This window comes from Phyllobates terribilis, unplaced genomic scaffold, assembly GCF_046119375.1.
Source record: "Phyllobates terribilis strain yellow unplaced genomic scaffold, ASM4611937v1 Scaffold_1__5_contigs__length_1240528914, whole genome shotgun sequence".
NCBI classification, from domain to species: Eukaryota; Metazoa; Chordata; class Amphibia; order Anura; family Dendrobatidae; genus Phyllobates; species Phyllobates terribilis.
Window position 1 is genome coordinate 262,267,844 of NW_027362761.1, and position 12,330 is coordinate 262,280,173.

Here is a 12,330-nt window from a genome sequence, read left to right on the forward strand (position 1 = left end):
AAAAACAGTCTCAGGATCAGTGGAATCCGTTGAAGCGTTCCAGAGTTATTACCTCATAAAGTGACAGTGGTCAGAATTTTTAGATTTGGCTTAGTCATTAAGGACATAATTGGCTCCATCCTTAAGGGGTTAATTATTATCACTACTATTGTCCTTTTGGTATGGTGTAATGAATGTGTGACAGATCTAGTGATACACTGGATGAGTAGTAAAATTATTGATAAATTCAAGGTCAATACAAAACATGGGAGAAACTCTCCAGGGATGTTAGTGCCTAGGTAGGATGCCACAGAGTAGAAGCGGTGAAGTCTGAATTACTACTCGTTAGGATAAATGTTGTACTGTGTCCCTTAAAGAGTCAGGACATTGAGTTGCTGGTGACATGGGTCAGCATGGAGTCAGCTTTAGCATGCATGCCCATGCCTCACTGAAAGTATACAGAGAGAATTAAAAGCTCCTGTTTCCTACCAATAGAGATACTTGTTAAGACCTTATGATTTTTCATGCACACAAAAAAACGAGTTTCATCAGTGCTTTGGATCAGATTTTCATCAGTGTTTGATTTTCACAGATCAATAGAATTGTATGGATAATTTTGATACATGACTATGATCAAAAATTGACAAGTCTCCATGATTTTTTTGGTGGAAACACAGTCCTCAAAAAAATCTGGACATGTGAATAGCACCATAGACATTAATGGTTACGTGTTCAATCTGAGAAAAACATGGCTAGAACAAGATCGTGAAAAATAAACATATGAATCAGGCCTAATAGAAAAAAGGTGAAAGAAGCTGTGGTACTCAGTAAAAAAGCTTGTGTGTTAGCTAGCTAGCCAGTGGGAAGGAGTAGCACTTTTTATATAAAGTGCGCTGCTTTAGAGTTGGCCACAGAGGATCATGGAAAGAGTTACAGCCTGAGCTGCTTGTGTGTATAATTTTTGCCAAGTGGAGTGCTGCCATTACTGAGGAAGGACAAGAATTGCCACCACCGGGTGGAATATAGAGGCTTATTTCTGTGAGTGAAAAGTCCACTGACAAAGTGAAGATTAGTCATCGTAAGAGCATGAATTTGCCACAGTAGAGGGGAGTATGTCCTAAGTGGTCTGATCTTAAGTTGTTCAGTAAAATTTGTTCATAGATTTGATTCAGTGCATGTCTATTTCTCCATTCAAGAAGCTGGGGCTAATGACATCAGTGATCCCATGTGAAGATGTACACATGTAGCACAGTTTACCTCAATGTAGCATTTACAGCACAAAAAAAGTATAATTTAACACATAAATTGACATTGGTCAATAGGTTGTGCAATGTTATATTATCTTAGTTTTCTTAAAACTTGTCACAAAAGATTATTTGTCAAGTTACATTTGGCTACATCTATATGCTCCTTTAAAACTTGCTTTATAATTCTGCATAATCTAGCAAGTTCCTTAGCTATGAATCACTGGCAAAAATAATTTACTGACATAGAGACAAAATACATTTTTTTATTTGTTACCCGGTAATTGATGTGCTCAATAGACAACATTTATGTGTTTCTACCTTACATATGTTATTTTAGAAGGCTAAACCACTTTTAAACAGACACCAATGTGGGCATAAGGGAATTTGGGCGGTGTCAGAATAATGCATATCTATAACCATCCATTTTATATGATTTTTATTTAAAAAGGAGCATGTACCAGTATGTGGCATATTCATCATTAAATAGTGTGGAGGCCTCAGCACAGACCATGTCCACCATTCACAGATATTAGGGTGAAAATCAAAAACTCATCAATATGTAATGAGATGGTCTGTATAAGAAGGGTGCAGATTGCTCATTTAGCACCCTGGTTATAAGACCATGAAAAACAATACAAAAATCTGTACTATGCCTATGCACTATTGCATTGCCAAGGTCATTATATCAGTTTCAAATAAGAATGGTAATAATGCATTCCTCCTTCAGTATTTAATTTGTAATCATTTATTTCAGTGTATCAATTTGCATTCTGAATACCTTCCATACTTTAGGTCCAGAACCATAGATTTGTGAAATCACTTGTTAAATACCTTCCAAAACACAGTGTCAAAGTCAGCACCATGAAACTTGTCCGGGATCCCAGAAGTTGTAATTTTTGGTCCCAGTAATGTCACAAACTCTTCAAAGTCGACCTGGCCATCGCCTAAAAAAAAGAACAGAAAATCCAAAACAATTAATATATCATGCTACATATACCGTCGTGGACAAATCTGGTACCCTTCTGTTAAAGTAACAAAACCCCACAATGTTTTTTTTGAAACTGACGAAGGAAATTTGCAATTTAAATTGACTGAATATCAACTAATGAAAATCAGTCATTGCTTTTGAATTGTGGTTCAATGGAAAAATTTTAATAAACAAACTAATGAAACTAGCCTGGACAAAAATGATGGTATCCTTAAGTAAATGTTTTATTGCACAACCTTTTTGAGGCAAACATTGAAACAAACAATTTCTGCAACTCCTCATTAGTAAACTGCTCCAGCAGTCACAGGTGTGAGGGGTGCCTTCTCTGGATAGCATGTTTAACTCCTTTCACAGATGTTTAATACGATTTATATGCCGGATTCATACTGTAGAAGGCCACCTCAGAATTGTCCAATGCTTTACTCTTAGCCATTCTTCAATGTTTTTAGCTGTGTGTTGTGGGTCATTATCCTGTTGGAGGAACCATGACATGCGATTCAAACCAAGCTTTCTGACACTGGGTAGTACATTTCGCTCCAGAATGCCTTGATATTCTTGAGATTTCCTTGTATCCTGCAGATTCAAGACACCCTGTGCTAGATGCAGCATAGCAGCCCCAAAACATAACCGAATCTCCACCATGTTTCATAATAGATACAATGTTATTTTCTTTGAATGCTTCGTTTTTGCATCTGTCAACATAGAGCTGATGGGACTTGCCAAAAAGCTCCAGTTTTGTCCCATATGTTCAAAGAACATTCTTCCATAAGCTTTCTGACTTGTCGATATGCATCTTGTCAAACTTCAGTCTCGCTTTTTTAGGATTTATTTTCAACAATGGTTCCTTCTCAGTCTTCTTCCATGAAATCCACTTTGGCCAAGACAGTGATTGATGGTGCAATTTGACACTGATGTACCTTGACTTTGAAGTTAATATCTAACGTTTTTGGAAGTTAGGCTCTTTGGTTACCATTCCTATTATCTGACTCTTTCGGCCACTTTGAGGGAGGTTGGCTACAGTCCACTGACCTTAAACTTATGAATAATATGTATAACTGTAGTAACAGGAACATCAAGCTGTTTGGAGATGTTCTTATAGTCTTTAACTCTCACATGTTCGACTAAAATTTTCTTTTTAATCTCCTGAAACAATTTTCTTCTTAGCTTTCCTTGGTCCATGTTCAGTGTGGTACACATCATGATACCAAACAGCAGTGACTACTTTTCACCCTTCAAATAGGCAGACTGACTGATTACAAGTATGTAGACACCTGTGCTACTTATAAGACATATCTTAGTTTAGCATGTCTCTATGGTCAAATTATTTGCAATCTTTTCTAAGGGTACCATGACTTTTGTTTAGGTTATTTTCATTATTATTTTTGTTTAAATATGTCTGTTGATCCACAATTCAAAAGCAATGATTGATTTTCAAACACATTCTTAAAAACTTAGGCTTGGTCCAGACTGCGTCTGTGCCCACTATTGGGCAGATATGCTCAACAACTATGAACCCAACAGAGGCTACAGTCAGGATGGATGCCAAGGTATCTGTCCACTATAGGGATCCACTGCAAAGAAACGTATACCATGAGTTAATGTTTATTTTAGTAACCCTTGTTTAGGAAAGAACAGTCTGCTGCACTTTCCAATACAGTTAAACAAACATACAGGCCAGACAAATGCCAAAATAAATCACTTTTGCCTCCTTTTTTGAAGAAATAATGCATTTTTAAGTGGTGAAATAATTTTAACAGCTCTTCAATAAAGAGATATATGGGCTTTTAAACCACATGTATTTTCTCACATTAATACTTGTGGGATTTTTTTTACCTAGACCTCTACTGGCCACCTGTCACACAGTTTTCCCTATGGTGTCTCTCCAAGTGTGTGTAATGTCAAAGGGCTTGCCGGGCAGATATGTAAACCGCCAGCGTAAATTTAATACAGGAATTCCTTCTAACCTGTTTTCCAGTGTGTCAGGCCCACATTGCACATTAGCCTGATGCTTTGGCTGCACAAAAGAACTAAAGTCAATCTATCTGCATTATGGGACAGAAAAACTTCACTAGAGTGTGTCTGCTTACATATCATGGTATGAACCTGCTTTGCTGATATGATTCAATTTCTAAAGGGCAACTGGTAGTTAATATGTACCTTTAACCCCTTCAATCCCCAAGCCTGTTTTCAACTTCATGACCAGGTCAAATTTTACAATTCTGACCAGCGTCACTTCATGTGGTAATAACTCTGGAACGCTTCAACGGATACCACTGATTCTGAGATGGTTAAAATTTGTTCGATATGACTTGTGTTTATTTGTGAAAAAATCGGAACTTTGGCAAAAAAATTGCAATTTTCAAAATTTTATTTTTATGCTCTTAAACGAGAGGGTTATGTCAAACAAAATAGTTAATAAATATAATTTCCCACATGTTTACTTTACATCAGCTCAATTATTCAAACATATTTTTTTTTTGCTAGGAAGTTAGAAAGGTTAAAAGTTGATTAGCGATTTTTCATTTTTCCAACAAAATTTACAAAACCATTTCTTTTTAGAACCCACAACATATTTGAAGTGACTTTGAGGGGTCTACATGACAGAAAATACACAAAAGTGACAACATTCTAAAAACTGCACCCCTTAAAGTCCTCAGAACCATATTCAAAAAGTTTTTTAACCTTTCAGGTGCTTCACAGGAATTAATGGAATAAGGAAGGAAAAAATTATTATTATTATTTATTATTATAGCGCCATTTATTCCATGGCACTTTACATGTGAAAAAGGGGTATACATACAAGAACAATTCAATAATCTTGGACACAATGTGACAGCGACTAGTACAGGAGGAGCGAGGACCCTGCCCGCGAGGGCTCACAATCTACAAGGGATGGGTGAGGATACAGTAGGTGAGGGTAGAGCTGGTCGTGCAGCGGTGGTTACTGCAGGTTGTAGGCTTGTCGGAAGAGGTGAGTCTTCAGGCTCCTTTTGAAAGTTTCCACGGTCGATGAGAGTCTGATGTGTTGGGATAGAGAGTTCCAGAATAAGGGGGATGCGCGGGAGAAATCTTGTATGCGATTGTGGGAGGAGGAGATAAGAGGGGAGTAGAGAAGGAGATCTTGTGAGGATCGGAGGTTGCGTGCGGGTATGTAACGGGAGACTAGGTCAGAGATATATGGAGGAGATAGGTTGTGAATGGCTTTGTATGTCATGGTTAGGGTTTTGAACTGGAGTCTCTGAGCAATGGGGAGCCAGTGAAGAGATTGACAGAGAAAAAATGAACATTTAACTTTTTTTTACAAAAATCTTACTTTAGACCCAATTTTTTTTATTTTTACAAGAGTAACTGGAGAAAATGGACCCCAAAATTTGTTGTGCAAATTCTCCTGAGCACTCCAATACCCCATATGTGAGAGAAAACTACTGTTTGGGCGTGCGGCAGGGCTTGGAAGGGAAGGAGCACCATTTGACTTTTTGAATGCAAAATTGTCTGGAATCATCAGTGATCGCCATATTGTGTTTGGAGAGCTCTTGATGTGTCTAAACAGTGAAAACACCCCAGGTGCTTCACAGAAGTTTATAACATTGAGCTGTGAAAATAAAAAAAATCACATTTTTCCCACAAAAATGTTCTTTTAGCCCCAAATTTTGCATTTTTACAAGCGTAAAAGAAGAAAATGCACTGTACAATTTGTTGTGCAATTCCTCCTGAATACGCCAATACCCTACATGTAATCAGGAGCTACTTTTGAAGTACACTGCAAAACTCAGAAGGGAAGGAGCACCATAATTTAGTGCAGATTTTACTGTTATGGTTTGCGGGTGCCATGACCCACTGGGAAAGCCCTTGAGGTGCCAGAACAGCAGAACCCGCCATCAGTGACCCCATTTTACAAATTACATGTCTCAATGAATTTTATACCATTGGACAGTGAAGAAAATGTTTACCGCAAAAATTTTCTTTTAGCCCCAGATTTTACATTTTCACACGGGAAATGGGTAAAAATGGCCCCAAAACTTGTCACATAATTTCTGTTGAACATGGAAATACCTCATATATGACTGTACAGTACTGCTTAGCCACATGACCAAACTCGGGAGGGACGGGGCGCTATTTCCCTCCTGGAGAGCTATTTGCCTCCTGGAGTGCAGATTTTCCTAGAATAGTTTGCAGACTCCAAATACAGAGCCTTTAAGTGCTAGAAGAGCAGAATGCCCCCCTCAAGTGACAGCATTTAGGAAATTATACCCCTTTGGGAATTTATCTACAAGTGTAGTGATGATTTTGACTCCATGGGTGTTTTCCAGAAACAAGCAGTAGTGGATGTTGCTGAGTGAAAATTGCAAATCTGCTATTGTAGTGCTCGTACATTGTAGTGTCCAGTACGTTGTAGTGCCCAGTACTTTATGCCCATCTCATGCTTCTGTAGATGACGCGCCCCTGGGCCTGTGTCGCGCTGCGTTGCGCACGCGGGAGCTTACCCGGAGCCGGATCTCTTGAGGGTTGTAGTCTCGTGGCGGCGACCCGGTCCGTGCCCAGGGAGTCAAACTGAGCGGCGATGTACTAGCAGTAGATGGTTGGTGACTACGCCACCCGTTGAATGCAGCTATGGAGCTGCCGCTGCAGGGCAGACCGCTGAGGCCGGTGGAAGGATGGTGCAGCGTGGATGGTATAACCCCCAACGGGAGGGGTATGGCCTCAGGGCAGCCGACGTGGATGATGGGGGTAGCAGGAACCACTCAGAGACGGTGCGGTGTAGTTCAGGGTCTTTACTGGTGACAAAGATAGACCCTCCCGGAGTACTTGCTAGTGATAGGGGCCTGGTCAGTCCTTGAGCAGATGGGATCTCCCCTGGCCAGGCGGAGTTGTAGGCCTTCCCAACTAACTGTACTCTTCTGGCTACCTTGCTTGAGGCGGGAATAAGTAGCCCACGTCCCTGAGTGTACCGTGTGGTGCTCACCCGTATGGCCGGTGACTCGGGGCCTTCTAATGGCTTCCGCTCCACGATGGCGGTGCTGGTCCCACGCGTGTGACCGTGCCTTCGGGCTTCTGGGCCAGAGGACCTGAAATCCTCTGCCGGACGGTTTCTGCTGCTGGGTAGGAGTTAGTCCCCACAGCCTCGGACTCCGGGTCCGGTAAGAAATCTTCTCAGTCAGGGCGAGCTCTGTAGCTGCCAGCCCCTGACTTGTTGTAACACTGCTCCCCACAGAGCTCCTGATGTTTCTTGCTATGCTGCTTCTCTTCTCTACTCTTGTTCTGTCTTCTTTCTCACTCACTCTGCCTCAGCCCCGGGTTTATATAGGGGAAGTCCTTCCCCTCCCAAGACTGGGCAGGAGGTGTGGCATGCACAGGATCCCTGACCAAAGGACCTCCCACCTGCTCTCAGACGTAATATCTCTATCACTGTGGCAACCAGACCCCTGGGGTGTCACATTCCCCCCTAGTGAAATTTAGTACTCCGGGACTAAACATATTTTTTAGAAAAACATAACAAGGTATAGCAATAACAATACAATAAGAAAAACACATAAGATGGTTACGGCGTGTCCGCAACCGGGTGCAGTTTTGAAAAGCAAGGTGTCCATTTCACCAAAACAGGGAGACGTAACCAGGTAGGGGCCTGTCCTGCCCCGAGTCCTTAACAGTCTTTAGTCCATCCTGGGTTACGCTCCAACTATGTACAAGGATTCCCGGTAAATCCACCAAGGACTCCTAAAAAGAACTAGAAACACAAAATTATACACAAGCAACTATAAACAAGTAAACATTATAAGATAGCTTAAACATTTAGATCCTCCAACGTGCGGGTAGCTGGCCTCTAGTGGCCCTAGTGGACCTACGGAGCTGACTGTCTGGCCCTGAACTACAGGGTGTAAGAGCTGTCAAGGGTAAACTGGGCAGCTGTCTATGGGCCCTCTGGCTCACTAGGGGTATGGCAGGCTCACTATAAGCAGAGGGTTGATTTTCTGGGTCTGCTTGTGTAGAGTCTTCTGCCTCCTGGACCGGCTGTTCTTCCAGCTCTACCGGTTGCTCCGTAGGTTCTTGGGAGGATGGTTGGAGGAAGGTGAGTACGGGTACCACAACTGCACCATTGACTTGAGTCCAAGACCGAGGGAAGTCCCCGAGCACGGTACTAACCATATCTTCCCTTTCCTCTACGGGTCGATGGTCTTCTTGTTCCTCTTCAGGGTTCCTCAGTTGTTCGGGACACTTCTTCAGGTGGTCCCGGGATACAATGGCTGTGGTTTCCCCTCCGTCTTTACTGATGGTACAGACCTTCGGGTTTTCGTGGCTTGAGGGCAGTACGGTGTACGGGTCCTTCTCCCATTGGTCGTCCAACTTGTGGAGCCGTCTCTTCCTCTTCAAGACCTGCTCTCCGGGTACCAGGGGAACAGCGGGAGCATACTGGTTGTAAGTTTTCTCTCGTCTTTCCCTAGCCTGACAGAGACTTCGCTCCACGCTCTCCTGTACTCTCCGGTACTGCTGCTGCCTCTCTGTGTCCCAGTCTGTTTCTGGTGAAGTGTCCTCGGGTGTCAGGACTCCCATTTCCAGGTCAACAGGTAACTTACCAGGTCTTGCCCTCATTAGGTAAGCCGGGGTACAGTTGGTGGAACCTACCGGGATGTGGTTGTATAGGTCCACCAGATCGGGCAACTTCTCAGGCCACAGACTGCGTTCTTCCAGGGGCAACGTTTTTAGAAGATCCATTACCACCTGGTTCATTTTCTCACAAAGTCCATTAGTTTGCGGATGGTAGGGTGTCGTCCTTATCTTCCGGCAGCCATACAGATTGCAGAATTCCTGGAAGACCTCCGCTTCAAAGGCAGGTCCCTGGTCCGTCAGCACTTGGTCCGGGTACCCGTGTGGACGGCAAAAGTGCTGCTGGAAGGCTCTAGCTGCTGTTTGAGCCGTTAAGTCCTTGACGGGGACGACAACCAGAAACCGGGAGTAATGATCCACGATGGTTAACGCGTAGACGTAGCCACTTCTGCTTGGGGTCAGTTTTACATGATCCAAGGCTACCAGTTCCAACGGTTGCCGGGTGACGATGGACTGCAGGGGAGTCTTCTGGCTGGCGCGGTCCTTCCTTCTCAGGTTGCACGGGCCACAGTCTCTGCACCACTTCTCAATGGTTCCCCTCATGCCTACCCAGTGGAATCGCTCGCGCAGCAGGAACTCCAGCTTCTTCCACCCGAAGTGTCCAGCTCCGTCGTGGTATGCCTCCATCACCATGGCTGCGTCTCTTCGTGGCACCACTACTTGCCAGAGTAATTCATGCGTCCGGGAGTTAACCATTCTGCGGCACAACTTCCCTTTGTAGAGGAACAGTCGACTCTTCTCTGCCCATAGTTGTTTGGCTTCCTCCGGAGCGTCTGGTTCAAGGCGAGCCTCCGGCCGAGTCAGCATCTCCTTCACCAGTCGGACGGCAGGGTCGCTGTCTTGCGTTTCCGCCCAGTTGTAGTGAGGTAAGGGGTTCAACGTAGCAGCCTGCTTACTCCTTACCCGGTGGGAATACTGGATAGTCCCATGACGGTGGAACGCAGGGAGTTCAATTTCTTCCAGTCCCTCCGGATCTTCTCCTTCGTCCGGCAGGTTGGGCATCCTGGACAGGGCGTCCGCGTTAGTATTGGAGCGCCCTGCCCGGTATTTGATTATGAACTCGTAGTTGGACAGACGGGCCATCCACCTCTGCTCCAGGGCACCGAGTCTTGCCGTGTCCAGGTGTGTCAACGGGTTGTTATCCGTGTACACGGTGAACCGGGAAGAAGCAAGGTAATGCTTAAAGCGCTCAGTGACTGCCCATACCACGGCCAGGAACTCTAGCTTAAATGAGCTATAATTCTCGGGGTTCCTTTCGGTGGGTCGCAGTTTTCGGCTGGCGTAGGCGATTACTCGTTCTTTCCCCTGCTGGATCTGGGACAGTACGGCTCCTAGCCCGATGTTACTGGCGTCGGTGTAGAGGATGAAGGGCTGGCTATAATCCGGGTACGCCAAGATTTCATCCCCCGTGAGGGCCATCTTCAGCTGGCGGAAGGACTCTTCTTCTAGCTCTTCCCATTTGAAGGGCGGCTTCTGGTTCTTGGCTTTCCGGGACTGGCCTATCAGGAGGTCCTGCATAGGCGCTGCCTTTTTGGTGAAACCGGGAATAAACCTTCGGTAGTAGCCTACCAACCCGAGGAACTGCCGCACTTCTTTTACGCTGGAGGGGCTTGGCCATCCCTTAATTGCGGTGATCTTATCGGGGTCGGGAGCCACTCCGTCAGCGCTCACCACGTGTCCCAGGTACTGCACCTTTGGTTTCAGGAGGTGACACTTGGAGGGTTTCACCTTTAGGCCGTAACTCGCCAGAGCTTCGAACACCTCCGCCAGGTGTTTCAGGTGGTCCTCATAAGTTTTGGAGTATACGATGACATCGTCCAGGTACAACAGGACCGTCTCGAAGTTTCTGTGGCCCAGACAGCACTCCATTAATCGTTGGAAGGTTCCTGGGGCGTTGCAGAGTCCGAACGGCATACAGGTAAACTCGCTAAGTCCCATCGGGGTGGTGAATGCGGTCTTCTCCCGGTCCGCCTCTGCTACAGGAACCTGCCAGTACCCGCTAGTGAGATCCAAGGTAGAGAAGAAGTTAGCAGATCTTAAAGCAGCCAATGACTCCTCTATCCTTGGTAAGGGGTACGCATCCTTGTGTGTGATACGGTTGATTTTCCGGTAATCTACACACATCCTCATGGTGTTGTCTTTCTTTTTGACTAAAACTAGCGGGGCTGCCCAGGGGCTACAGCTATCCCGGATTACCCCAGCCTCCTTCATGTCTCTAAGCATCCCCTTGGCGTGTTGGTAATGTGCAGGGGGTACGGGTCGATACCTCTCTTTTATGGGAGGATGATCTCCCGTGGGGATGCGGTGTTCTACCCCCTTGACTCGCCCGAAGTCTAACGGGTGTTTACTAAACACTCTCTCATACTCTTGAACCACCCGGTAGACTCCCTGTTTCTGGTGGGAGGGAGTGGAGTCAGTTCCCAAGTGTAGTTGCTGACACCAATCCTCCATTACTTTCTTAGAGCCGTTAGCTTCCTCCGGGTGAGATGGAGGCAAGGGTTCCACAGACTGTATAGAGTTTTGGTTGATGGTATATAATTTTGCTAGCGTGGCATACCGGGGCAGGTACACTTCCCTCTCCCCGATATTGATTATGCGGACGGGCACCCTCCCATGGCGTACATTGACCACCCCCCGTGCTGTCAAAATGGTGGGCCTACTGTCTGAGTAAACTGGTCCTACCATTGCCTGGTAATCTCTACCTCTCAGACCAATAGCTGCCCGGCACCAAATCATCATTTCGCTTTTTGGGGGCATGGCAATAGGGAAAGGGTCACACATTCTTACGCTACCAATCTCACCGCCGGAGAGTTCCACCTGTTGCCGTCGCATCAGTGCCCGGATCTCTTTCTGGAGAACTCGCTGCTCGCCGGAGCTGGCGTTCTTGGCAACCTGCTGTAGAAGGAAAATCACCTCTGCAAGACAATTCTCAATTACATTAGTTCCTAGAGTTATTTTTGGGTGGCTCTCATGTTTGTCAATGTCTACAATGATCAGTCCCTGTGCTGCCAGTTCGACTCTACCGATTTTGATGGTCACCTCTTTAAATCCGATCTGTGGCACGGGCTGGCCATTGCTGGCGATGATACTCAAGTCGTCGTCAGGGTAGCGGGTAATATCCGAGTCATTCCAGTACTGCTTAAAGAGCACGTACGGGATAGTGGTGACCTGTGACCCGGTGTCCAGTAGGGCACTCATGGGAATGCCATCCAGTACCACAGGCAAGACTGGACGTCCTCCCACATATCTGTCGCGCCAGTTCGATGGGCCTGGTGATCTTTTTCCTGGGGGTTGGCCCTCTACCCCAGGTTGTGCCCGTTTAAAGAACAGTACCTTTCCATATGTCCGGGTTGATTGCAGCGGCGGCAGATGGGTCGTCCGTCCTCGCTGTATCGGTCACTGGGTCTTCCTCTGGCCGGTGGGGTCCTCCTTGGTCGACGCCACGGGATGTCCTCCGGTCCGGATGCCAGCTGGATCTTCCCTGGGGTGGAAACCTGTAAAGACTGCACAGTT

At 45.5% G+C, this 12,330-nt stretch overlaps 1 protein-coding gene across 1 annotated transcript in view; it reads right to left on the reverse strand.

Annotated features, from left to right (window-relative positions):
• CABP7 (calcium binding protein 7) overlaps positions 1-12,330 on the reverse strand; it is a 241,594-nt gene that overhangs the window by 14,088 nt on the left and 215,176 nt on the right. The window contains exon 3 of the mRNA XM_073653833.1: positions 2,058-2,170. Coding sequence (XP_073509934.1) covers positions 2,058-2,170 — 113 coding nt within the window. The remainder of the gene's footprint in view (positions 1-2,057; positions 2,171-12,330) is intronic.